General features: G+C 35.5%; 1 protein-coding gene across 5 annotated transcripts in view; it reads left to right on the top strand.

Annotated features, from left to right (window-relative positions):
- Positions 1-26,016, top strand: part of VPS13B (vacuolar protein sorting 13 homolog B) — a 423,329-nt gene that overhangs the window by 231,389 nt on the left and 165,924 nt on the right. For all 5 annotated transcript variants that reach the window (XM_088065985.1, XM_088066031.1, XM_088066072.1 and 2 more), the window contains exons 25-30: positions 80-292; positions 8,068-8,239; positions 8,664-8,778; positions 11,389-11,530; positions 13,182-13,590; positions 18,609-18,720. In XM_088065985.1, coding sequence (XP_087922111.1) covers positions 80-292; positions 8,068-8,239; positions 8,664-8,778; positions 11,389-11,530; positions 13,182-13,590; positions 18,609-18,720 — 1,163 coding nt within the window. The remainder of the gene's footprint in view (positions 1-79; positions 293-8,067; positions 8,240-8,663; positions 8,779-11,388; positions 11,531-13,181; positions 13,591-18,608; positions 18,721-26,016) is intronic.

The following is a 26,016-nucleotide window of genomic DNA, read 5'->3' as shown; positions in this document are numbered from 1 at the left end:
CTCAGTGGAGGACTTTGCTGATTTTTTCTTCACCTCATTAAGAAAAGCTTCACGCTAAAATTTTTATTTTTTCCTTCAGGTGCAGCTTCTGTATGAACTGGCTGAGATCACAAGTAAAGTTTGGAATAAAATTCAGAGGAAAGGAGTTCTATATCAGTCTGTATCTTCTGTCTATACTGAAACCATTACAGGGCCTGTTCCTCCTAGTTCTCCAGTTAAAAGTAGCATTGGTACCATTCCACCAGATACCAGCACATACAGTCCATCTGCTGACATTGGAACTACTACAGAGGTATTTTCATTTCATAAAAAAATGTGTTGTGTGAGTTCTTACCTACAAAATGTAGTGGTGTGCAGTCAAGGAAGAATCAGAAAAATCAAAAATAGTAGAGTCCAGGTGGAAAGTAGCCTTGCCCCAGTAAATTAATGAAGAATACTTTATTACTCACTTTGGTGGAACAAAAGAGACCCATTGATGTATTGCACCTATATTTATTGTTTTTTGTATTGTTTCTCTTTGAAGTGGATGCATATTATCTCTTGTCATAAAGCTGTGGTTAGTGTGTTCTGGTCAAGAAGCTGTTTTTTAAGTCCAGAATTAGTAGAATAGTAAGCGTTGTTTTGAAAATACCTGGGATACTGTGCCGCTTGTGAGCCGTTCCAAGTAGTCAGCCAGTCACTCTGATGCCTGGCTCAGTAGAGAGCTGCTGTGTGTAGATTGCATTGGCAACCAGGAGAGGTACTGGGCTGTGAAGGCTTCCAAGGTTGGCATTGTACCCAGCTGTGTGCTCACCCCACCTCCTTCCGGCCACTGTTGAACCACTGCCATCTATGAACTGAACTCCTGGAGCTCAGTCCATTCCCCTGTCTCAGCTGTCCATGTCTCAGAGTGCTTTTGTAGCTCTGTCACATAAGCATTTGGGTATGCATCTTCAGATCTAAGATTTATGTATTTCTGCTTCCTTAATTTACAACACCGTGTAACTGCCTGGAGAAATCTGGTACCTGATCATAATGTCTGTATTTACCTGAGACTGTAAAATGTTGGAGGCAGGGGGAGGAGTCCTGTGCCATACTGAGGAAAGCAGGCTAATTCTTTTATCAGCATGAATGCCGTGTTAAACTTCACCTATGAGTATCATTAGCCATAAGTCACAGGTAGCTGGTATAGAGTAGAATGGGTGGTCCCAGGAAGCTGTGCAACTGTGCAGGCATAGTATTTATGGTTTTCTTAGTGCCCCTGTCAGGTTCACAAGTTAAAATAGTGAGTTGACCTTGTTTGTACTCCAAGACAGAGTGTCAGAAATGCATCAGATTAATTGAAGGTATACCAAGGTGTCACATGTATGCAGTGCTTTGTTTTTAACATAACTCTATTAGAATGTGGAGAGACTTTTCTGGATGACTGGCTTTTAGTCTCAGAATAACCTCATCAACTTTAGGGACACCTCCTAGAACAGTTCTGGAACATAGGCAGTGATAAAATAATTGGGATTCTGAGTGCAATACATATTCAACATTTGGCCAGGATTGGTTTAGCCCTGTGTATCATTTATATTAATTCCCAAGTTTGGAGAAAATGAGATGATGATTGCTAGTGCCTAATTTTTATATGCATCATATACACACCCCCCCACACCCACCAAAGAGGCAGCTGACATTAAAAGGTGTTTGAGCTAGAGTTTCAGTTCTTAAGTTGTTTCACTAAAATGTTTCTAGATTATTTGAATAGCCTTGGTTTTGGTGTATATCTATGTGTGCATGATTTCAATTGTGAAAAAAACTGCTTTGGATACAGAACTGAAGGTAAGCAATAATATTAAGAAAACAATATGGTCACAAAAATAGTGGCTTATCCCTCACATCAAATTAAATTCTTATTACTGTCAGGAGACCACCAGCTTTATAAATAACAATTTGGTTTTGATCATCTATAGAGACAGCAGTGTTTGGAATACATGTTGTACTTAGGGCATTAATTGAAACTATTTGGTAATTGTTTTAATCCATATGTTGCCAAGATTGTTTTGGTAATACGGGTCAAAGTTCAGTGTTCATATCCTACCCTTTCGTAAAGTGTTCTTCATCATCTATTTAATTTTCTTTGAATTCTCAACAGATGTTATACACTAGCTAGAAAATTGCTTCTCCTAAAAATTCTAAATTATCTAAATGAAATTTAGTGAATTAGTGAACAAGAGACAATATTAGAATTGAGTGATTAAATAATAATATATATTTCTGTAGGTTTGACTTGGGAAATTTTCCAGAAGCTTGTTTTTTATCAGACTCTGTATTTTGTTTATATATTTCTGTAGTTCTGAACCTTGAAATCTGTCAAACAAAAACAGCTTTTCTGCTATATCTGTGGGATTTTTTAAGTTTAGAGATTTAATAGTTACTGTGTTTTGCTCTGTGGGAGACACATGATTATTTTTAAAGCTTCTTTCAGCTGCAACAGGATAGCTATAAAAGAAGAAAGTAAACTTGCACAACTATTTGTATCAAATAGCAAAAAAAAAAAAAAAGGTAATTTGTTTATGTGATTTGTGAATGATTTATATTTTAAGCTGTGTCTAATTCTTTTCTTGCTGACAACTTGATGTGAGCAGCACGGTCTGATGTGGATAAAGCTACCTAGTCATGCTGACTTTTAGCCTGAGTGGTGGTAGGACAGGGAAGCATGAGTGAGAGGCTTAAATACTGGAGGCTGGAAACAGTTAATCATTTTTACCATCCCTGCCTTGGAAAAGGTAAGGTAGTACAGACTACAACAGGCCACTTGTTACTGTTTACTTAAGTACAAACAGTGGTAGAAGTGTTTAGTCCTTGGGGAAACTTAGTGATTGAGCAAGAATGTAGAAGTTATTTTGATAAGGCATAGCATTAGTGTGGCCAAACTGTGATCATCCCTGAGCTTTATGCAGGCCAAGGATGAAGGCCTCATATGTTTGGATCTTCCTGATGAACAAAGATAAATTCTGGTAAGAAAATAAACTCAGTATATTGGTCAATTTGCAACAATTGGTAAAAGAATTAAATTGTGTATTTTAGGACTTGGCATGAGAAGTTGTGGGAAAATAGTTGAGGGTTTCTGACTCTGGCTTGATTTTTCAGTAGATCTGGAAACGGAGCAGAGAAGTAATGCATAAACATATTTAACAATAACATGCTGGGTGCTGAAAATCCAAAATTAAAATTGCAACTTCATGAGAAACAAGAGCACAGTCTTTCTTCTCACTTCAGTTTATTAGTTTTTTACTGCAAAGAATTACTGTGAATTTGAGCTTATTTGCGGGGAAAAAATAATGTCTGCTACTGCAGACCATCAGTTTTTCAGGGCCTTTGACTCTGCCTAATCGTTGTGGTTACAGTACCATGAACAGAAGACTAAGAAGAAATGCAATCACTTCCATTTTTTTGCCTCCCAAAGGACAGTCATACAACATGTTATTAACATGCCTTCAGAGGAGCATCTGCCACTGACAAAGGGAATGGGCCAATTCAACTGTTTACACAGTTTCATTACAAAAAAAATGTAGGTAGTATGTTGAAGTTAAAGTGCTGAAGTAGGCAGAGGCAGCATCGTGTCACCTCTGACAGGGCCAGGGTGTTGAGCAGCTGGGGATGTTTGACAAGCCCTGCAGCTGCCATGACTGCCATCAAGAGATCATTGCTGACCGCAACTGTAGTTTTAGCTACACTGAGCTGCTGCCAGTCCAAGGGGGAGTATGGGCAAGTGACCTGGAATACTGGTGGGAATGCAGTAGCCCAAGTACAGAACTGTAGGGTGAGATGAAGCCCAAGTGAGTTAAGGCCCGTGGTAGGATTTTCAGGCTCTGTGGTAGAAGGAATTCCAAACCCTGGAAATTATGGGTCCAGTTTCTAATGATACATCTGGGTTGGTATCTGTAACTCTAGGGTAAATGCAATTCTTCAGTAATCTCACAAATACTGTTTAAGTAAGCTTGTGCCAAAATTATCAACTGAATGATTCTCTGATAGGCGTTGTACATAATTTATTATCTTCAGAAAAATAATCCTGAAGAAGTGTGGGAAAATTACAGTGTGACTTTTCTTCAGAGTAAAGTTATCTTTGTACTCAAACCACTAAATAAAAATAGCTCTGTGAAAAAAAAAGCCCTAAAAAATGCATGAAACAGCTGAAAACATTAAATTACAGGAAGAAAAGAACCCAGTTATAAAATTCAGAAATTACCATGGTGGCAATACATATTTGCTGTCAAGTGTACCCCTTTAAGTTTAATCAGCTATTGTTTTCTTCTTTTTCAACTATCAGAAATGTAGAGACCTGCCAAAATTTTAGGACAAAGTTGATTTTCATTCAAAATCCATTTGGAGCATGTTGGGGGGGGGAGGGGGTGTGTTGAATATGAGAAGGAGACCGTCTCTCATTCCCACCCATTCCATCACAGTTTGTAAGTTACAGTTTGGCAAAATGAAGAGTGTTTATAGTACAAACAGAAGTTGAAAAATTCTTCAGATTAAAAAAGAAAATAAAAAAATTTACTTTTTATAGAATGCAAGGAATAGAGAGCCACAAATGGGTCCACAGAGCATCAGCATTGTCAAGAACATTGGCTTGAACTGTAAATAAACATGTACTGGCTTTTATTTCTTAGTACTTTGCAAAATCCATCTGAAGATCTCAGCACAGGGAAATTCTCTTTGGCTGGCTCCTTCCTTCAGATCTGCCCTGCTGAAAGGATCTGCCCAAAGTACTGTTGACTCTACCATCTTTTTGGAGCATGTTAGGTTTGATGAGAAGGGTCATCTCAGACACAGCTCAACTCCAACACTGAAGCATCATCTTTTAGGGCAATCATTCAAAAGCAAATTACAAAGGTGTGGGAAGTTATTGAAAGGCAGAGTGTCAAAGGGGCTGTATGGATGCTATACAAAAGAAACAAATAGAAAGGAATTTATTGTCAGAAATTGAAAGGATCAGAGCTAATGCCATTCTCATGGCATGAAATCTCAAGTCATGAAATAGGTTGAGACTTCTCTGATGTCCTCAGAGAATGAGGACTTTGCAAATAAAGACTCTTTAAAATGGAAGATAGAATTCTTAAAGCATTGTGGTTTTGGAAGGATCCATTTTTCAGTCCTACCTTTCATTGCTTTTCAGGTGAGCAGGGTAGTTGAAAGAAGGCAGGCTAGTGTTTGCAGAGGGTTGACAGGGATAGTTGAGGAGAGCAAAATGGCTGGGTTATGTCACTGTCTTTTTACTGGAGCCTGCCATTTCAGGAGAAGCAGTAAGGTCTAACACTGGTTAGCACTGGAGAAGTGGCTGCTCTGCCTACATCCTTTCTGATGCTGGGGACCTTGCAGGCCTGACACTCTCCAAGGTTGTTTTCCCCATACCTTTTCGTTCCAAGGACAGGTGCTGGCATCCTTGAAGAAAACTGAATTTTGTTTACAGTGTTGAAAAGATATTTACTCTCATGTCACTGTCAGTGCTGCCTCATAGGATAATTCAGTGACACTGGAGAGAGTAGAGCTCTTTGTGGAGACAGTAGGAAATATCTTGGAAGGACATGGTTAGCAAATAATGTTAAGAGATGTGAATCTGGACAAAAAAAGCAAGAGGCAGGAATGATTTTGCTCAAGAAGCAAATAGGAAATACGAGTCACAGTTTGTGAGAAAGGAGTTAATCTCTGCCCTGAGCATGTTATTTAGCAGGTTCTACCACACTTTTTTTGAACTCTGATCTGGGAGTTAGATACATCATAATGAAATGAGCTATTTGAGGTTTCTCCAATGAGATGTCCTGCTGTGGTAGGCATTAAATATTATTAGATACATAGCAGGAGACAGGCCCTGCTGTATTTAATAATTAAATTTGCTGATAGAGTAAGAATAAAACAGAAGAGGACAAGTAAACAAAACACTAAAAGCAAGAGGGTCGTGCTAAATCTGTGACTTGGAGAGAGATTTCAGGTGGGATTGTGTAAGGAAGTTAGCTTACTTAGAGCGTGATACAGAGCAAATGCTTTTTGGACCTCTGGAATCTAACAGTTTTTCAAAAGATGGTCACCTATGGCTCTCCAGTTAATCTGTTCAGAGCTGTGAGCAATAATGCTTTATATAAGAAATATAAAAAGAAATAGAAATATACTTGTTTTCTTTCATGCATTTTGATTAACACAATGTCATTGTCACTATAGATGATTGAAAGTGAACTGGATCATAACTTTCATTGCAACACTTCATATTAGATCTGTTGAGCTGGTCCAGGAATTGTAGTCTCATGTTTAGGTGTTATTTTCTAGAAACACACATTGGTTAGTTGCACAAGCTTTCCCTTCCTCATACGAATGAGTATCTGGAATGCTAACTTCTCTGTGTCAGCTATTGACAACGTAGATGGTTTCTTCTCAATTGAGGTATCACTGAGCTTTTCAGGGGTAAAGGTTACTACATGCAGATAAAGTACCTTTGCTGTTTCTCTCTGTGTTCTCTTATAGTTTAGAAAACCTGTAATTAAATTGTAGGCCTGAGTTGAATGAAAATGTGATTTGTCAACATAAATGCTTCCATATGAGCTATGTCATTAGGTTTGGGCTAGGTCCTACCCATCCAGAAAATAGATTGGTAACAGAACTTCCATACTTGGATTTTCCAGCCTTGGACTGAAGAATGAGGCAAGTACTGTCAGATTTTAATTTTGCTTCTGAAAACAAGCTTTCCTGGACATCTGAAGTCAAAATGAGTGCATTCTGAATCTTGTCTGACAAGTTAAAATGATTTCAGTAGTTGTAGTGCTTACTGTGTAGATCTGCCTTCTGGGGTGTCTTGCATAGAAATAATCTTGGCTTTTAATTAGATAAATCTCAAACACGTTGTTCATCATAATTTACAATGCCTGATCCCACAAACCTTCAATGAAAGATAGGACTTTGGGTGTTTATTGGTCTGTTAATCTTAGAAACAACTTGGTTTTAGTGGATCAAAGTGACTAAACCTTTTTCCTTTCTTTGTGCTTGAATGAAGAAAACTTGCAACACATGGTGGAGTTACAAGCAGAGATGCTCCTGAATATTCAGTAGCTTCTGGATGACATTAGTGACTTATGTGTCCCTTGCATTCAATTTAATAGGCTGTAAACACTGAGGGCTGATGAGCAGTTATATGTTTGCATCTTTCTTTCCCTCTCTGCAAGATCCAGCAAAAGAGCAGGATGAGGTCCTTTGGCTGGTAAATACTCAGAACTGCATTGCTGTAATAAGCCCACATAACAGAATTTCCAATATAGCTTTCATTTGTCATCATCTTCTCCTAAAAACATTAATCTTTGTGTCATCTTTGTTGAGGCCTTAAAATTTTAGGGAAGGAACGGAGATTGTTGATGGCACACAAGCTTCTACAAGCTCATTTGTCAACATTTCATTTAAGAATATTACAAGTGACAATCTTTTTTTAAACAACAGAAGTATTTAGAAAGTGGCAAATAAAATATTTCCAATTCTTACAAAAAGCTAATATTTTCTGAAATCTTTTTTCCAATAAATCACAGGGAAGCACATACAAGTGGGAAAGAAATAACCCAAATGCAGAGTGTACATAGTGTAGGTGTTATAGCCTTACTGGGTGGCTCTCCATTTGGTACTTCCAGGGACCCTTCCTTTGCCTTTCAGATATGTGCAAACCTCCATATCCCTTTTCCTATTGCATCTCCAAATATTCCTATTAGCCTTTATTTTAAATGGATGATAGTGTTTCCATAGTGTAGAGTTAATAAGGAATAAGGCAAGTGTGCTATGCCAAGGAAACCTGTCATAAGCCCTTACAGTTTTACCATTTATTCCTCACCAAAGTCTGTTATCTCTATCAAAGAAAATGGAAAAATATTTTGTTTATCTTTTCCTGATGTTATGAATGGCTTAATTCAAATATAATATTTGGGAATCTGTATTTCTGTATTGTAGTTTGTGCATCCATATCAGTTGAGATAGGAAAAAACCCAGAATACTTTATGAAGGTGAATACTTTTTTTTTTTTGGTGAATACTTATTTTTTCCTCAGCTATTGGTTTTGTTTCATAGGGTGATTCTCTTCAGGGTGGTGATGATTCTCCATTCTCAGACTCCATTACGTTGGAACAAACAACAAGTAATATTGGAGTCTCAAGTGGACGTGTCAGCCTATGGATGCAGTGGATGTTGCCAAAAATTACTGTAAAATTGTTTGCTCCTGATCCTAGAAATAATGGCACAGGTATTCTGCATTTTTTCTGCCTAACATACTGTTCTAAATTCCAATCAGCACAGCCTATTTTACAGCACACTATTAGCTATTCAGAGCTTGTATCAACATAACTGAACACTATAACACAGAAGTAATGGGTTGGAGCTGTATTTTAAATAACAAAATTGGCAATTTTTTTTTTTTCATTTTTTCCCCTAGGAATTATGCTATAAATACCTAAACTAGAAACCCCATATATGTGTTTCACAATACATTTGTATAAAGAGGTTTGGATTCTAGCGTAACATTTGAAAAGTGCTTTATGAGAAAACTCTGAGTAGAAGTAGCATCATCCTATTTATGAAGTGTGGTGTCTCAGATATATTTCTTGCTTAAAATCCTTCAAGTTTCATATTAATAACTAATAATTTTTATTTTTTTTTTACTATTGCAGAAGTCTGTATTGTCAGTGAATTAGAGGATCTCAGTGCCTCAGTGGATATGCAGGATGTCTATACCAAAATCAAATGTAAAATAGAAAGCTTCAATATTGACCATTACAGAAACAGGTAATTCTTGTGAGTTGTGATGCTTTAATTTCAGGCTGAAAGATAAAGGCAGGTGATGTTTTGGGTTTTTTTTTCTTCTTAATTCTTAATTTATTTAAGGTAGATATTCAATTTAATTTAAATTATTTTAACCTTTTAAGTAATAAAAATCACGATTCTGTTTCCTCAGAATTAGATCTAATTCCAAAGAAACATAGAAATCACTGCAAATTTTAGACAGTGTTTTTTTCACACTTACTGCTTTCTTGATCCATTAGACCAAAATAATTCAATTTAGCTTAACTTTAGAATGGGAAATTCCTGAAATATTGGTTCATGATGTGTCACGATGTACCATTATTTAATGATTTATGCTATGTTACTCTTACACATTAAAGAGAAACAACTCCGTTTTTCAGAAACATCTGTTGGTGTGTCAAAGCAGGAGTTAAATTTGTGATGAAGAGAGCTAAGCTGGTGATCTCTGTTGTGTCACATGGCACAGTGTTGTGCAGACACCTGAGTAAAACCTCAGTAATTGATCTCAAGCAGTACATCACCAATACCATGTGTATTCAGGGCTGGTAGCTAGGCCTAGTCTGCCTTCCAGCTTCACAAGTCCTGCTGTCTGTGTATGCTACACCAACATGACTGTGTCACTTAACACTCAGGCACATGGCTCTGTAGACTGACTGCATGTGCCATCTTCTAGTTTGTGTTGGCCGTCAACTCACCAGCCTTGACAGAGAGAGAACCTTCTAGTCTTTGATCAGAGAGGGTAACATTTGCCATAACAGATCAACAAATTCCATTATGAATTAAGGCATTAAGAGAAAATAGAACAGTTTGTTACTCCTTGAGAGGAAAAATGTAGTTAAAAGCTTACTATTGAGAAAAACTAAAATATATAGGAGCAAAAATAATTTTGACTCAGGAAACAATGTCTGCAAGGTCTTATTGAATGCTTATTTTTCCCTATGTACAAAAGGAAGGAGATTTTGTATCAATTTAGCAAGGTTACCATCATTTCTTTAAGATTTTATTCCTGATGAGCTGTCTTTAAAATCTTTCCATGTCTTTTTGCCTGAGTTACAAATGCAGTTATTGTTCATATATATAATATTTGCTAATTAAATTTTATACGTTGTTTTTTTTTTAAATGTTTTAAAATCCTGTCACAATGCAGGAGTGTGGAGTATGTCCTGGGATGCATCAGGCACAGCATCACCAGCCAGACAAGAGAGGGGATTGTCCTGCTCTGCTCTGCTCTGCTCTGCTCTGGGGCAGCCTCACCTTGAATGTTGTGTGCAGTTTTGGGCACTACAGTATAAGAAAGTTGTTAAACTACTAGAGAGCATCCAAAGGAGGGCAACAAAGAAGGTGAAGGGCCTTGAAGGGAAGCCATGTGAGCAGGGTCTGAGGTTACTTGGTCTGAGTAGAGGACCCTGAGAGGAGAGACCTCATTACTGTCTACAGCTTCCTCATGAGGGGAAGAGGAGGGGCAGACACTGATCCCCTCTCACTGGTGACCAGTGACAGGACCCAAGGGAATGGCCTGAAGTTGTACCAGGGAAGGTTTAGGTCGGATATCAGAAAAAGCTTCTTCACCCTGAGGCTGGTTGGGCACTGGAACAGCTCTCCAGGGAAGTGATCACAGCATCAGCCTGATGGGGTTGAAGAAGCATTTGGACAATCCTCTTGGGCACATGGTGTGACTCTTGGGGATGATGCTGAGCAGGGTTGGGAGTTGATGATCCTTGTGGGTCTCTTCCAACCCAAGATATTCTATGATTCTCTGAAATCCCAGTAGCCAGCTCCTCTTGACAAACTTTGGGGAAAACAAGCAAAGTTTAAAAACCCCAACAAATTCAAAACTTACTCCACTTGCCAAATTGTCGCTGTTCTCATTTACAGTTTCTAATCTATTTGGAGTACCTTTCCTGTGTGTTAGTCTCTGTGGACTAAAACCAAAAGCAGAGAGTAGACTAGGTGAACTTTCTGTCTTCCAGGCCAGGGGGAGATTGGCAGTCAGGACATTTTGAAGGAATTTTTCTACAATGCAGAGAAAAACTTTTGGTGAGATTTCTGTAGTAAACTAAGGTGCTTTCCTGAATAACTCTTCTTAAGCAAATTACTTTGTTCTCCTGTATGTTAAAAAGAATGATTACAAGAACTGTAGTACAAGGCACATTTTAACACTTAAAAGATATTTTTTTCTAAATAATACTGATTTTGTAACATATGAGTACAGCTTTACATTCAGAGCATCTTTGTTCTTGTAATCTTTCTCCTCCTTGTTCTATTAAAGCTGTCTGCTGAAAATCCAGGGTAAGTCTCTTTTCTACATGCAGGATTTTACTTTTATTCTCATGTGTCTTGACCGCTTGCTGTAGGTTGTCCTTTCACATAAAATTTTGCAGTTACCTTTTTTAATCTCCTTTTTCATTTGATCTGATTGAATTTCAGCCTTTTTAGGAAAAGGTTTATCTTGAAGTTAGGGCATAGGTTTATCTTGAAGTTACAGCAAAACATGCAAGCTAAATGTAAACAATTTTTTTTTTTGCTTATACCAACTATTTTTGTTTCTTTTTTGTTTCTTCCTATCTTCCATGCCTCATTCATTACCTCAAGCCTTGGGGAAGATTCTTGGTCTCTGGGGGAATATGGAGGTGTGTTCCTTTCCTGTACTGACAAGCTGAACAGACGTACCTTGTTGGTTCGACCTATCAGCAAGCAGGATCCTTTCAGCAACTTCTCTGGCTTCTTTCCCTCTGTAAGAATCTTTTTTTAAAATTTTGAATACAGAACTTTCACTAATAAATGCCAGCAAAAAAAGAAGAAAAACCCTTAAATTAATATCTTGTCATCTAATTTATATTTTTTTTGTACAGAATATATTTCTTGCTTATATTAATTATGTAACTTGTTATTTCCACTTTATCCTTTAGTAATAGTTGCCATTTTTTAGTAGATAAGGGAACAAGGGGTGATGGTTCACAACCTTGTACATAACAACACATCACTGAAGTCAGTGGGATTCGTTTTTATTAGAAGTGAGCACACACAGTACGTTTGAAACCCAAATATATAAAAGCCAGTGGAAAATGCTGCATTTTTTAGTGTAATTCTGATATCTACTTAGGGATTTAAGTACTTGGTATTACTGCAGTATATCTTTATGCAGCCTTATAAAATTGTTTCTCTAATTATGATAATGCAACAGTTGATAATTATCCTTGAAGAACTTTGTGTTATGGCATTGGCCTCTTTATCTGTGAGTCTATGGAATTATTTTATGGTAGTGAAAGTTCTGGGTGGTCTGATTTATTTTCATCAAGAAAACTGATTTGGAATACTTTCTCTTATTCTGTTTGTTTCAGTTTTTATAGCAAATTAATTTACCAGGTTTTTTTAATAATTTAATTTTCAAAGCGTTCAGTTTTCTACCATTTAAACTACATATCGTGTTTATTTAAGAAAGAGATTTTGTTCTTCTGCTAACAATGTTTAAATTATATTAAATTGATTTCTATCAAATTTAACATGCTGAAAGAAGTAACTACATGCAAAATATAGTTGCTTTCATTTGTGCTTACGTGATGAAAGCTAATATTTAAATAATCTTACAAGAATTCTGTCAACATGTTTATTACATTGTTAAAATAATGTTGTTTACAATTTTGCATTTTTAACAATGACTAAAAAACTTTCAAAGGTAATATGGAAACTATACATCTTGTGGGAGCTAAGCATTAAATTGTCACCTTTAGCAAGACAATTCTGTCTTAAGTAAAGGGATCTGCTATTTTTAAAGTACAATGCAATGTATAATGAAATTATGTGCTTTAGCATGTGGCACAGCTATTTTCATTAAATACTCAGGGATGATGAGGCAAGACCAGTTCAATACTTATTTAGGTGTCTTTGGGTGGTTTATACACCCTGTTGGGATGTGGTGAAGCTATCTTAGCACCCGAGTGGTATTTTAACAGCTGTGGTGTCTGCACCTACAGAAGGAACAATGCAAGGGGAGTGGGATCTACAAATGTTTTAAATGAAGGAGGAATCAAAATATATAACTGTATTAAAAGATATCAGAAAGATTTGGTAAATTTAGTTGCTTAAATAAATATTTTGGTTTTTTTACTGATTAGATGTGAGTTTCATGAAACATAAGTAATTAGAAAGGAAAGGAAAGTATTTAGAAAAAGAAAGGAAAAACGTGTTCAGAAATTTTAGATGACCCAATGCAAATAAGTGTGGAAAAGCTGTACATACAAAAAATGAAAGGTGTTTTGGTTTTTTTTTGCTGTAGAAAGCTACTAAAAAATATAGAATTGTAAATAACCAGAAATATGGTAAAAAAATGAATGTTACGTGTAGATTTTTGCAGCAGTTGATTTATTTATTTTTCCTTGAAACAGACAACTGCAAAACTTTTAGATGGTTCACACCAGCAACATGGATTTCTTTCTCTCACTTATACCAAAGCTGTGACAAAAAATGTCCGGCACAAACTGATATCAAGAAACGAACGAAGAACATTCCATAAGCTGTCAGAAGGTCACACTGATGGTTCTCCTCATTTTCTCCATGAGATCCTTCTCTCTGCTCAGGCCTTTGATGTGGTTCTCTGTTTTCCTTTGCTAAATGCAATTGTAAGCATTTTTCAAGCCAGGTTGCCAAGGAGTCAAAAGGAGAAAAGGAAGTCACCAGGCCAGCCAATGAGGACTCATGCTCTGACTTCCCGCAACTTGCCTCTGATTTATATCAACACAGGAGTAATAAGAGTCTTCTTTCCTAAAAACGAGGAAGATCATCATATTGCAGAAGGTACAGTGTTTTATGTTAGAGATTTTTTTGCTATTCAGTATTGTAGACAAATACTTCTAGTTAAATCACTGACAATTGCTTCAATTTTAACAGTCAGAGTTAAAACTAGCATCTAATATTCATGCTACTTCTCTGCACATTTGCTCAAAATTTCCTTTAGCTATTTATTTGATCCATACTTTGGTACCTATGGAGTCTGCGTTTAAAATGTGATTATAAAGACTGGTCAAAAATTGTGGAAAGAGAACCCAGTTCTGCAGTGGTGATGCTGTGTCAGCTTTCATTACACTGGTATCAGTGCAGTGTTCCATAGACACTGTTCCAGCAGTGGAGTGTAATCAGATAACCTTAGCTCTTGTGGACATAGACACCTGGAAAAAAGCAAAGTATATAGTTTAGTTTGGAAAATATTATTAAAATATACCTTGTGGATGGTGCCTAACAGATGATGCAGTTTAGCATTCTAGTTTAAGCTATTCCAGCTCTCTTGTGCAAGGGGCTTTCAGATATTTACAGGGTTTGGGTAGTGTAAGATGTTCATAAATAGCTATTTGATCGATGGATAATACTTCTTCTCTAAGATCTTGTTTTCCCCTTGTAGGTAAAAATATATTTCCCTCCCTATTACAATCTTTATATATAAATAGAGATGCTGATGTTAAAATTAGACCATGTAACAGCTAATAGTACATTCACTTCTCACAATTCTTCTAGAGATTATAAGAAAGTAGTGTTTTACTAGTATCATGATACATTTACACAAGTTCTGTAGGTATGGAGCACTTTTTTTACCATTAAGTACAACACATAGTATAATCCTAAGAGTATAGTCTTTAGATTTTTCTCATAACCTAATAACAAGAAATGCACACAGTGAGAATTTACATAGATAATTTTTTTGCCAGCATCCTCTACAATTTTCCAACTGGGATTGCTGAAAACACAGGAAGATAAAATTAGACTAGCTGTCTTGGCAAGAAAGAATTATGATTCTAGTTGGAAGGGAGTCCTAGGGCATGCTGTCAAGGAAATCTTTTGTAAAACTATGTTTTTGTAGCTCTGTAGCTGTATAGTTCATTAAAAAGAAATTATAAAACCAGATCTTTTTACTGTTTCTTGCTTAAGAATGCCTGCAAGGAACAGAATTGCCGTGGTTAAGCAGTCAATATAGGAAGAAAAACTGTGTACTTTTAAAGCAAAATGCTAAAGATTATCCTAATTAATAAGAAAGCCAGCTACACTCTTCCATTGGAAAATTCTGAAATAGCATCACTATGAAAATTGGTACTGTTGTTTCATTTTTTCTTTCAGCCCAGATTTTCCCAAAGTCTCATTTGTTTATGAACATGAAATAAATTGCTTCTCTTCTCCTGCTTATTGTCTTCAAGAACCATAAGAATTAGAAACAATAAGGAGCAAGAGTTGAATAAGACCCACATCTCTGTTCTGTTAGGTCAGAAGAGTGTTATGTCTTCTGGAGCTATGCCTCCATAAGATCCTCATTTATCATTTATTGACTAGGAGAGATTTTCAGTCCAATAAATTGCGTGTTTCAATTTGTGATCACTGCAGCAAAAGCAGAAAAATTATTTTAGTTTCTCTTCTAGTCAACTGTCCGCTGTTCATACCCTGTGCATACTGATAGCTACAAAAACTATCCTTCTCCCCAACTCTATGAGTAATTGTGACTTTACATGTATAGTTAAAAAAAAAACCAAAAAACAAATCTGTTGTTAACTTCCAACTTCCACAATGAACTGTGGTAGACAAACACTGAAATAATCAAAATCATGTTTCTTCTTCTGAGGAATTTGCATACATGCATGCATGACTACACCCACACAATTTTATAGTATTTTAGTTGCATGGCTTTTGCAGCAGCACCAATTAACATTTATTTTTGTGGTACATTTGAGGGCAGCATTCTATCCTTGGCAATAAGCAATGCTGCTTTCTCTGAGTTTGATTTGTTAATACATCAGATGGTGTTTCAAGCTCTGGCTAACAGTCCACACTTACTCAGGGATGAAGTAAAGGTAACTAAATATATGAAAACAATAGATAACAAGTAGGAACAAGAACTACTGCATAGCAGAAGACTGTAAGTAAAAATTGTAAATAGCAAAAAACTGGTAAGTTGTAAAGACAGAAAAAAAATCACATCTGGTTGTTTGAGGACAACAGCAACTCCGTTTTGTACATACTAGGAGCAAAATATCAGGAATCACTGTAAAGGACATGATAAATTTGTTGATAGTGAGAAAGAAAAGGCAGCACATTGAATAAATGTATATCTTGCATTTGTAGAAGTGATATATTCTTGTCACATGAGCATGACTCTCTGCTTTGAAGTCTGTCATGACATATGGTCTGTAACATCCTCCTCACTTAAGATTAAAGTTTCCAATCAGTCAGGCTAAGCAAGTTGTGCTCAGGGATCTTGGTCTTCTGAGGCTAATTTTTAACACACCTTGCAAGAACAGGTTTTAGACAGCTGAAGGTTTATCTAGTAAAATGAAAAGTGTAATGTTCAAATAAAATTAAGACAGGTAGTTTTATTGTTCTCCCTTGGAGAACATAAGGGAAAAAATATTACAGGATTCAGTTAATAAAAAATTGCATATTTGTTACATGATATTAAATACGGTTTTATGGAAAATTAGACTTTTAAAAACCATCTGATTTCCATTCTTCATTGTGGTTCCAATTCTTAGTTGATAAAATGTTTGCGAAGATATGATAAGCTTAGACTTTTCTATGGAGTTTGACATTTTGTCTCATGGTATTTAACTTAAATACATCCCCATACTGTCTCTGTGGAAATGTTAAATAAATTAAAAATGGCTAACCAGGAATCTAAAAAAAAATCCACAAAAAATCATCAATTGGGAATAGTAAATGAAATTGGTGTTTAATAACCTGAAAATAAATCTAAAACCATTGCTGTTATCATCAGCAAATGTTGCAAAAAATTTCCTGAGTCCATCCATCTGTGTTACCGTGCTTATGTCTACTGCTCGTAGAAAATACAGTAAATCTTCTAAAGCTAAAGTTATAAACCAAGGAAACAGTTTACACAAACTGGGTCTTCAAGACTGGAGATACTGTCCTGGGAAACAGCTTCAGGATCACAGAGGACTGAGGGAAAAGAAATAAGCGAGGTAGCTGTACTTTAGCATATGGCAGTGCTGGAATATCATGTCCAATTTGCTTTCTGTTGTAAAACTGGGTATTGATAAAAGTAGAGAGGGTGCTGAAAAGTATCGAAAATGTTAAGTGCTAGACAAGGAGGCTTAAAAGGAAGGATTTAAAGAGCATAATGTATTTAGCTCAGCAAAAAGATGACTGAGATGAGTGGATAAAACCAAATGAGATTGTGAACAGCATCTTTATGCTTAATTCATGTGATGAATTCATATGACCTTTTAGAAACCAGATGATTATATTAATGTGTGTGATTCTTTCTGATTTAAAATTGACCTACTTATTGACCTACAGTAAACTGTACACAAAAGGTCCATGCCCAGCCTTGGAAAAAACTCTTAAAATACTTAACACAATAGAGATTGTTATATGTAGTCCTGTGTTTATTTTGCTTTGCTATGTGTCAGAGACAAAATTCTTAGCCTAAGATATATTTTACTAAGAACCACTTAATAATTCCCAAGAATAAGGCATCTGCCACCTAATTAAGTTGCAGTTATAATCAGATGTATATTTAATACCATCACTCCATTTTCTTATGTGAGTATTGGAAAGGAAATACCCAACACCTAAGTGTACAGTGGCAGTATTCTAGTACTTAGTACACTGCCTAACTTATTCTTGAAAATACGAGTTCAGATTTAGTCAAAAAATGGAGCTTTTCCTCAGCTTAATTCTTGTCTTTATATGTATTTAGCTGTGAAGCATAGTGTATTTGTCACCAAGACATTATTGGGTCTGAAGAAACCATTTTTTTAAACTTAGAGATTTTGCTGATTCTTACCAGACCAAGCATTTCACACTTCAGTAAAATATTTAAACTGTCTTCTACTGCAATCTTGTTTTCAAAACTCACATATGAGAGTCTTACAGAACTTCCTTAGATGTGGGAGCAGGTGTGGTATCGTTGCATCCTTGTTACATCTCACACAGGTGTTGCAGTGAACCGTTTCCCTTCAGATGATGAACTCTGAACTTGCATCACACATGCTTCAGAGTTTCCTAGTTAATATGGAGTCTTCTGAGCACAACCTTATCCAAGTGCTTTGTCTATGCCTGCTGACAGAGTTAGCTTTCTACAAAAAATATGGTGCTGTTTTATTTCTGGGCAGAACTTTGGTTTTCTGTCTAATATGACCACTGCTTTTAAAACTAAGAAACTTTACATGTGGCTGAAATTTGAAAATTATGAAGATAAGTGGAAAGCAGAGATTTTTCTTCTTGGAATAATTTTGTTACTGATGTGAAATTTACTGTCCAGTATTACATCTTGTTCTTTGTATATGTGTCAGATTTCAGATTCTCTTGTTTCAGTCCTTGTGTTTGAACTTCTCATGTGTGTTGCAGGCGATTCCAAATTCTACCAGGATGGTTATGCTGTGATATCCTATAATGTTTTACATCTAAAGATACAGGCCCATAATAAAAAGGGTGCACAATTCAGAGTGGTATACATGCTTATATTTCAGCAAATAGTTTTTGGAGAAATAAACAGATCACAAAGAATCTGTGATAAAATGTCTAAAGTAATTTTGGAATAAACCTCCCCCTCCCAAAAAAAAAAAAGTGTCAGAGAGAATGAGAAGTCACAGACCAGGATTCAGTGGTGTGATAGAACTCTGGGGAAATGAAATTACAATAGTTTTGTTTTTATGTATCACAGCAGGGCTATTGATCTTATGCTGCTCCTGTGCAAAATTGAATCCTTAGCAAACATTCTTACGTATATTTTTTAAAGAAATTGCTTTTCAGTGTTCCTGCTATGTGCATTTGACTTCTAATCAAACACATATTTTCTCTTCTCCTAACTACAGCTAATCCATCAATTAAAGAAGACACTTTGGTTCTCAAGATTGGATCTGTCTCTATGGCTCCTCAGGCTGACAACCCTCTTAGTAGAGCTGTGCTCAGAAAAGACATTTATCAGTAAGTATCAGGGGAGGGGTTTGGCTTTTCATATATGGTCTCAGAAAAATTCATTCTGGGAGAATTTAATTGATCAATAAAATGGGTACGTGCAGCCTGTAAAAATACTTTTCACATACAATCTTTTGATATTCAAAACCAGGTTTTTCTGATTTTCTTCACTTGTGGGCTTTCAAATCCATTTAGACAAATCAAGTTCTGCTGTGAAGTGCTGATGAATAACAGAATTTAAATGTCAAATCACTGTGAAGTTTAAACTCACAGATGAGAGCATTTTAAGAGGCTTTTTTTATTCGGCTACTACTAAGTTCACCTTAGAGAAAAGGAAATTTTTTGTGACTTCCAAAGCGTTCAGTAGCCATATAGTGAGAAGGAGATAGATCTTAATAATATAAATGGTAGACGAATATTCAAACTGTAGGATTCTTGATGTCATGTAGATCAAAGCTTAAAGGAATGCAAACTTCTAAGGAGCTCTTTCCCAGTAAACACATTTTCTGTGAAAATGTCATGCTCTGGATTATGTCACTAAGTATGTGCAAACCACACTAATCATATATAGGCAGCAAAACTGGTGAACATATGTAATCAACATGATAAAAGTAATATATGATCCTTAGTAGAGTTGGCACTGTTGCCAGACATGAAAGTAGGGTTGCAAATAATACCAAGTGAGAAAAGTCACAGAAATACAGATGAACAAGTGTCTTATACTTCCCGTTGGTCTGGTTTTCAGATGTGGCAATATTTTTAACTACTTCATAGTGCTCTTCAATAGAAATTACAAACATCAAAATCTTTTCCCAGCAGTTAAACATTTACTGCCTAGGAAAATGACAGCAAGTTTTACTTTTGTCAAGACTAGGATTTTTAGGAGACCATGAAATATCTCCAATTTCACTTCTGATCACTTAGAAGTTGTAAGAGAGTCTTTTTCTTCATATTTCCATGTGGAAACATTTAAATTAATGGCTTTGCTTGTATGTTTGGTTATAATAGTTTATCTTTTTTTTTTTTTCCCTTTTGTTTTTTAATGAGCATTATATCTTTTGTATGCTGGAGCTTTCATGGAAGAAGTCTTACAGCCTAGCACTAGCAGTGGCTTTGGGTGGCAGGACCTGATCCAGCTCTTCATGTGCTCATAGATAAAAGAGATCTTCCAGATAATTGTACAGGCTCTTCCTGCTTCTACCCTTTCTGTCTGAGACTCCCATCTGATACCTGCTTCAAGAGTCAGAGACCCAAATGTAGGTTCCACTCTCCTCACACCAAAAAAACCTTTATCAGAAAAATGCCTGATGGTAAATTAAGTGCCAGCTTCTGTAAGGTCGTTTCAGTCACTGCAGGGGAACTGTGTGATGTTCCTTGTATGCACATTACAAACCAGTGAGTAAGCAACTCATTTACATCTAAAATCAATGAAGCCATGCTAGTTAACATTTTTGAGTCTGTATCTTTGCCCATGTGGCTTTACCTGAAATGCTGAAATTCAGTGCTTTTCAAATCGCTCCTTTACTTAAAGACTCTGATGCTATTTTGCATTATGGTCCTGTGGGTCTTATATACATAAATGTTCAAGACAAGATTTGTGCAGTGCATATTTGGTTTTCATAGTTTTAATGCAATTACAATATGCTCCAGTCCTCCTTTATAAATCATGACACCCAGTGAGTAAGGTAGAAATAAGCACTGGGTCAGAGACATCCCTCATCTGGCTGCTGTTGGCATTTTGTGACCAATCTCCCAAAGGACATGCTTCCTATGTCTTTTTCTGAGTTTTCTGACATTTTAAGTGATTTCCTCAGCTTCAATGACCACTCCCCTAATTTCTTATCATCTGTCAAATTATTTGGCCTTCTCTTTCCTTCTTTAATCATCCAATTATACTGGCTTTACTGTTTCTAAGACATATCAGAGCAGAGCATCAAGTTACTCTGTAGCGTTTTATAGGACAGTATTGAAGTTGGTAGTTGTTTATCTTTTGGTTTTGGGAAGGTGACTATCTTAATCTGTTTAAGCAAGTTTCAAGGTTTTCAAAGAATGAAAATTAATACTTTCTAAATTAAAAGTATTAAGATTCCTTTTTGGGGTTGAATTAGATCCATTTTCTTACTACAAATTCTTTGATCTAGAGCAAAGTGTACTTACAGAAGCATGGTTGGAGATATCTCCATTGTCTTACATGGCAGTCACTGCTGTTAGACTGGAGTTCTAAGTGAAGTTAATTTCACCATTTTTCAATTGTTTTTTAAATAAAATAATACAAAGGGTTTTGTAATGTTGAGCAGGACATACAGTCTGTATACAAGGAAAAAACACAAAACAGTGGGATATATTAATATATGATGTTTGGTCTAATGTTAGTATTTGTTTCTCCAAATATGAGAGTTCTTACAAAGTATTTGCCTTTTTTAACATGCCCATGGTACATGGTACTAGATGAAAAACCTGGAGCTAGTACAGAATGCTTAAAAATTGAGTAGTAAAATGAGCAAACCCACACAATGTGTAGCTCATGTACCTAGGTGAAAGGTTTCTTAGTAAATATTAACAGAGATACAAGTAGTACCATATCCAGTGTAAGAGACTTTAAAAATATAAATTACAGAAGCCTGTAGGTTACTGAAGAATTAGCATCTACAGTATTCTAATACCACCATGTCATCTTCTGTCTTTTTCCAACCTCTCTTCTCTAATTTGATGCTGCTGCTTTTAATAGAATAAAAGAAAATAAATTGTTGTCTGAACCACTGTCTTTACAGTGTTTCTGGAGTGGGGATACAAACTTAATTTGTGGTGTCACTTTGCTTTAAACAGTCTTCTGTTTAGGCCTGAGCTACAACCACATGCAATTAGTGTCACTTTTGTAGTGCTTCATGAGAAAGAAGAATTTTTGCTTCTCATTTAGAAACTGTTCTTTTAGGAAAGGCTGAGAAACATTTTCAAAGCTAGGGGCTGAATAGTATTTCCAAACATCTTTTGAATTTGTCGCATAAATTTATACATGAAAAGCTGAATGTACTCATATGTCATTAGTAGCATGCCAGTGCATGAAAGGTAGGTTTGCTACGGCTGCAGGTCATACTGAATAAACAAGACCACTTTTGGCCTGTAGGCTGAAGTGACTCCATCTATTATGTCTTAGGAAAAAGAGCTTACATGCTAACTTGAGGAGAGAACCAAACTGAAAAGGGAATGTTGGAAAAACAATGTGCCTCAAGAATTTGGGCACAAATACAGTTTCAGGTGATTATTGGAAGTTGGAAAGAAATGTATTAACATTGTAACTTAATTTTCCTATACCGTGGAAAAATTAGAGTATTCTCTCCAGTTAAAAATGGATTAATTTGGTCTTGATATTAATATGTAGTAAAGAAAGATACAAGCATAATAACCACAAATTTAGGGCTCCTAAAAGAAGTATGGTGACACATTTCTCACTGGTAACAGTAAGAGACAATGTCTCTTTTTTTGATTGTTTTTTTCTGCTAAATTGTAGGAGTCAGTTTGTTGGTTTTAATGATTTTTCGTGATTCTCTGATTCTTAAACTTCAGCTCCAGCTGTATTTGTGTTCCACAAATATTACCAGAACTGTACATTGTCATCAAGAAACTACCAGTTCTGTTGATTGGAAAATTATCAGAAGGCCATGGGATGGGGTCAGAGAGCAGAATAAAGGAGGTTTTGGATAAGAATGCAAGGCAGTTGCCTAACCTGGCTAAAGGGAGGGAAGAGCAGTTAATTGAGACTGTGAAGGAGTCAGTCAGAGTAAATGAAGTTTCTGCTAAACATCGAAGGAGAGAACTATATTTTTGTGGGCTTTAACTACTGATGAATTTTTAATGAATTTTTAAGAAGTGTGTATGTTGGGGGTATGAACAGTGAATAGCACTAGTTGTGCTAAGCTACCCGCAGAACTGCACATTATCAATAGGAAAATGATTGAGAAAACTTCATCATAAGACCCAGAATTCTGGTTCACTGACTGAAAAAATAAGAGGAAGTAGATGCATGGATATGCTTAAAAATGAAGCTAAAATTGAGATGACGTTTAGTTCTACTTCTGTATTGGGCCATATAACACCAAATACTGTGCAAATGCTCTGATTGATTAAATAGGTAACTGCTGATCATCCCCAACAGGGTTCTGTTTAGCAAACTGTCATGAAACAATGGAGTTTAAGGGAGTATCCATGAACAGATAGAGTAAAATAATGTTAAAATACTGTTAATGCAGAAATGAAATTTCTGGCAAAGAGCTCAGAGAATAGAAGCTGTTTGGAGGCTGTTGTGTAAAGGTCTTACTTATAAAGTCAGGAATAATGCTGCCAAACTATCAAGGAGTTTAGGTAAGCAGAATCCCAAGCTTTCCTCAGCTTGGCCAATAAAGAACCTAATTGTTGTCCACGCTCTGGATTCATCATTTTTGAGATCCAAGGATTTCATTCATGTCATATATCAAAACTTAATAGTCCAGGTCTGAGTGTTCTATGGTCATTTTCATGTGTAGATGTTTCACAGATCAAAGCCTAAAGCTGTCCCTAGACTGTTTCCAATTTGTGAATGTAAATGGAAATTCTTTAGACAAGCCCCTCCCGGCAAAAATATTACATGCAAAGAGCTTACTCATGAAAAGGTAGCTGCAGATTTTATTATTTTTTTCATTGAACTTTTTATTAATACAAGCCTTTTCTTATTATAATTTTTTCATTTTTGTTGTTTACTGTTTTTCACTGTTTAACTCTCATACATTTGCAAATAGCAACACAAAGCTATTTTCCTTATAGAATAGCTGCTATTTATCTTGATTTCAAGGAGCTCTGTATAGAACATCCTTGTAATAATCATGTAAAGCCCATAATTGTTTAACAAAAATCTGTCAGTGAAATAAGGAGTAATAAACAATTTTCTGTGTCCGTACTGATAGTGCTGGAGTGAAAGGAAGGAAAAAATGATTCAAGGAATTTATGAAAGAAGCACATACATAGCCAGCAGTCTGTGTGGAAATCTGTTTTTTCTTTCAAATGTGGTTTGGAAAATCAAATGCTTTTCAAAAGTTTTCAACAGCACCCACATCTGTAAGCATATTCTTTTCAGAAATATTTTGACATGTTTATATTTGAAAAACTATACCTTGAAATTACTGTTCAAAAAGGCTGGATTTTCTATAACTTTATTATGCGTAAAAAGCTTAATTTTTGGTATTTTCCTTTTCAAACCAAATAGTTTAAAAACTCTTCTGGTTTTTTTATAGAATTTAGCATTAAAGTAACTAAATGTTTCCCAGAATATGGACCTAATATGCATAATTTCCTTTTAAGAGTTGATTATTTTACAAAGGTTCTATTAAGACTTTTCTATTTTACCTATTTTAGTTTTTAATGCTTCATTAAGGTTTATCTGGTAGACAAACAAGGAATCAGCTAATGCTGACCAGAGTTTCTTGTTCTTTGAATAAAGACAACAAAGATAATCAGTGAAAAAACCAGTATGCACATAGTTTTTGAGGGAAATGTGAGCTGCTTATTAAATTGTCCATATGTACCATAGGGAATTAAGAAAAGTATCACCTTTAGTATATTGTAAAATCTCTACTGCGGTTTTTGCAAATTTCAAAATTATTAAGGCTACAGAGTGATGTTATATAGGAAAAAAAAATTAAAATAAATTCTTAGAGTTTTAGTTCCTTTTTTTTCCTTGTAAGTTGTGAAATGGGATTGCACTAGCATCCTTTTAAGTTCTTATCTATCTGTGTTGAGGAAAAAAAATTGTAAGAGCAAATATTTTGAAATCTCTCCCATAATTTATTTACTATTTTTTTTCAGATTTCAAACCAATACGATTTTACTTCTGATTTTTTTTAACAGGATTCTCTTTGCATATAATTTGAATATATATTAATATCTTGTTTCTTTTTGCATTTAATAATCTTTAGAATTGATAATTGTTGGATTGAGGTGTAAATCAAAATATTCATACTAAATAGCAAGTTCTAAATATTGTTCTTTGCTATGGTACTTGAACACATGTTTTTTAGCATAAAGTTGTCTGAAAACTTGGTAAAATCATCTTTATCTTCTGTAAGAATCCTATACTACTTTCTGGAGTATGGCTTGGAAGTAAAGTCTTCTTTACATTTCTCTCTTCTTCCCTGTTTAGCAGAGAGGCAAAAAAAAAGTCTGCTTAGACCTTTTGCCTAGTAAAATATTCATATATATGGATAGCATTACATGCAAACACCACTCCTAATTAGCATTGGCATGTTTGAGGCTATTGCAGCAGTTATTAATTTAAAACTCTCAGTGGAAACTAATTGTAAAAGAACAGCTGGAACTGCCCATTTAGTTTCAGAAATGTAGCTTGCTAATTATCTAATACCAAAAGCTATTCAAAGCTAAATTTATATTTGGAATTCAGCTTTAAAAATGGTTCAGCTGTAACTATGAAACTTGTTTTTACTTGAAATTTCTTTATGAGTTCTATAAGAATCTTCAACATAACTAATTTTCCTAAATACATATATTTGAAATACATTTCTTTATAATGGAAGGGTAAAAATAAAGTAAATTTTATAAGAAAATAATTTTTGCAATTTCACTTTTCTCTTTAATTCATAAGCTTAATCACTGTGTTTTCAATACACATACCTACTTTGTATTTTTTCTTTCACTTAGTAGCACAGAACCTGGTTTATACAATAAGTTTTAATTTCTTTGTGCAGTTCCTCACAGAAAGGAAATTGAAATATACTTCATAGAAGCATTCCTATCAAAGAGCAGTGGCATTATGTCATTAAAGCATCCATTTGTTGTTAATTAGGGCTGCATTTTTGGAAACCTTATCAAATATGTTAGGAGAAAAGAAAAACAAGTACGTATCAATAAGGAACAAATTCAAAGGAATAACCAATTAATTTAAACAGATCAAAGTTGAAACACACAGAGTTGATAAAGATATTTTTGAAGTCTAGTCAGTCTTAAACAGTGCATATATTAAAAATATTTTAATATAAAAACCAGTGACCTTTCTCAATGATTTATTGTTACTTTCAACTTTGTTTTGAGCACTTAATATGCATTTTATCTGCAAAGCTCTTCCTTTCTGTTTCTGGCTTGGCTGAGGTGTTTGCAGGGTGGGCTGGGCTCTTGTCACTAGCTGCATCCCAGTCCTTCTTGTGGAGGGGTGAGGAGGAGGAAGGAACTTACTTGCATGGAGATTTGCAGAGATGTGTTTATGTGTGGCCAAAAGCCATGGAGATCTCAAAGAGCAGCTTCCTTAATCTCTCAAAACTGTTC

Source organism: Pseudopodoces humilis, chromosome 1 (assembly GCF_049639895.1).
Source record: "Pseudopodoces humilis isolate 2021_Gansu_Grassland_sample_001 chromosome 1, ASM4963989v1, whole genome shotgun sequence".
NCBI lineage: Eukaryota > Metazoa > Chordata > Aves > Passeriformes > Paridae > Pseudopodoces > Pseudopodoces humilis.
This window is presented reverse-complemented; position numbering and strand designations above follow the sequence as displayed.